This window comes from Diadema antillarum, unplaced genomic scaffold (genome assembly GCF_040938485.1).
Source record: "Diadema antillarum isolate AM-2024a unplaced genomic scaffold, OU_Dant_1.0 seq00001192_RagTag, whole genome shotgun sequence".
Lineage (NCBI taxonomy): Eukaryota > Metazoa > Echinodermata > Echinoidea > Diadematoida > Diadematidae > Diadema > Diadema antillarum.
In genome coordinates, this window is record NW_027271989.1 from 500332 (window position 1) to 501789 (window position 1458).

General features: G+C 47.8%; 1 protein-coding gene across 1 annotated transcript; it reads left to right on the plus strand.

Annotated features, from left to right (window-relative positions):
* Nucleotides 1-228: 228 nt before the first annotated feature.
* On the plus strand, nucleotides 229-1207 carry LOC139744596 (uncharacterized). The gene has a single exon (XM_071655026.1). The coding sequence runs from the start codon at nucleotides 229-231 to the stop codon at nucleotides 1177-1179; it is 951 nt and encodes a 316-aa protein (XP_071511127.1). The 3' UTR covers nucleotides 1180-1207.
* Nucleotides 1208-1458: the final 251 nt, after the last annotated feature.

The following is a 1458-nucleotide window of genomic DNA, read 5'->3' on the forward strand; positions in this document are numbered from 1 at the left end:
TTAGGTTGAGAGAAAAAAAGCTACACTCAACATCATAAACAATGAGCGAACGATCATGATCGAATTGGAACGTTCTCAACTATCGGGGGAGACTGCCGTATTTTTTGCTCCAATGACGCTCGTGGGGTGAAGACGTGTCTCGCAGCTCTCTCCTCCTCCCATAGAGTTTTTATAGAATTTTGGACTTAGACAGAGGCCCCGCGGTTTTAGTTCGGCTGGTGCATCGCGATGGCTTCACAAACGGGGATAAAGCGGCCACGTCCTCGTTCGAGCACTAAAGGTGGAGCTAGCCCAATTTACAGCACCCCGGAGAGTCCTACACTCCTCCCCTCCATACAAAGGCTCCTTGAAACTCAGCTTCAAGCTCAAACGGAGCAAATTCAGGAGAATATCAAGGGACTGGAAATGAAAATTGCAGCGGAGGTTCGCCAGATAGACAAGAAGTTAGTAGATTTAACGAAGGCAGTAGGCTTCAACGCGGAAACCCTAGAAACATTACAGAAAGACGTGATACCAAAGATACAACATAGAATGGAAGAGGACAAGAAATCTATCGAAGAGGAGCTGGACAGAGTAAACGCCTACATATGTAGGGAGAATTTAGTGTTCATTGGAGTACCGGAAGCTGAAAATGAAAATGTGGAGAGCGTTTTGGCCAAGTTGCTGTCGGAAAAGCTACAAATACCCCGCGAGGAAGTGGAGCAAATTGAGTACCAAAGGGTACATCGTCTACCGGCCGCTGCAAGACCGCGCCCTATCAAAGCGCGGTTTCTGAAGTACAAACAACGGGAGATGGTTCTACGAAATGCGAAACACCTGAAGGGAACACCCATCTACATCACGGAGGATCTCCCCAGACGGGTCAGACGCGAACGGCAGTCCCAGTTACCGGCGCTAAAAACCGCCCGGGCGGCAGGCAAGCTCGCGTACTTTTCCCGGGCAGAACCTTGGAAGTTGTATGTCGACCGGGTCTTCCTCCCAAAAGAGCAGCAAGTGAGTTTTGTCGAGCGCTGGGGGAAAGGAGAAAGGAGGATTCAGCTTCGCACCGAGCCTGCAAGGAAGAACCGTCCCGACACTTCGGCAATGAGGCAGCAGCAGCCGCAGCAAATGGATGCAACCGCAACTACAAACGAAAGGATGGAGGTAGGAATCAGCCGGGAAGAAGGAGGGCAAGTGTAACTTAGATTATCTGATTTTGAATACAATCTTAGAGCATAAATTCTCATGATGTTTTCGAGGAAATACCGTCATAGGAATGTTTTTGAGCAGCCGCCGCAGCAGTAGGTATGAAAGACGCCTGACGGAGGAGAAATGACAGATGCAGGTTAGGGATTAAACCAAGTACTTAGTTTAGGATGTTGTTGATTTTTGTTTTTGTTTCAATTCTACGAAAGAGACAGTGGATAGATTAATAGTCTGATGAAGTTTTTGATGAAAATTACCGAGGAAAAGCAAGTA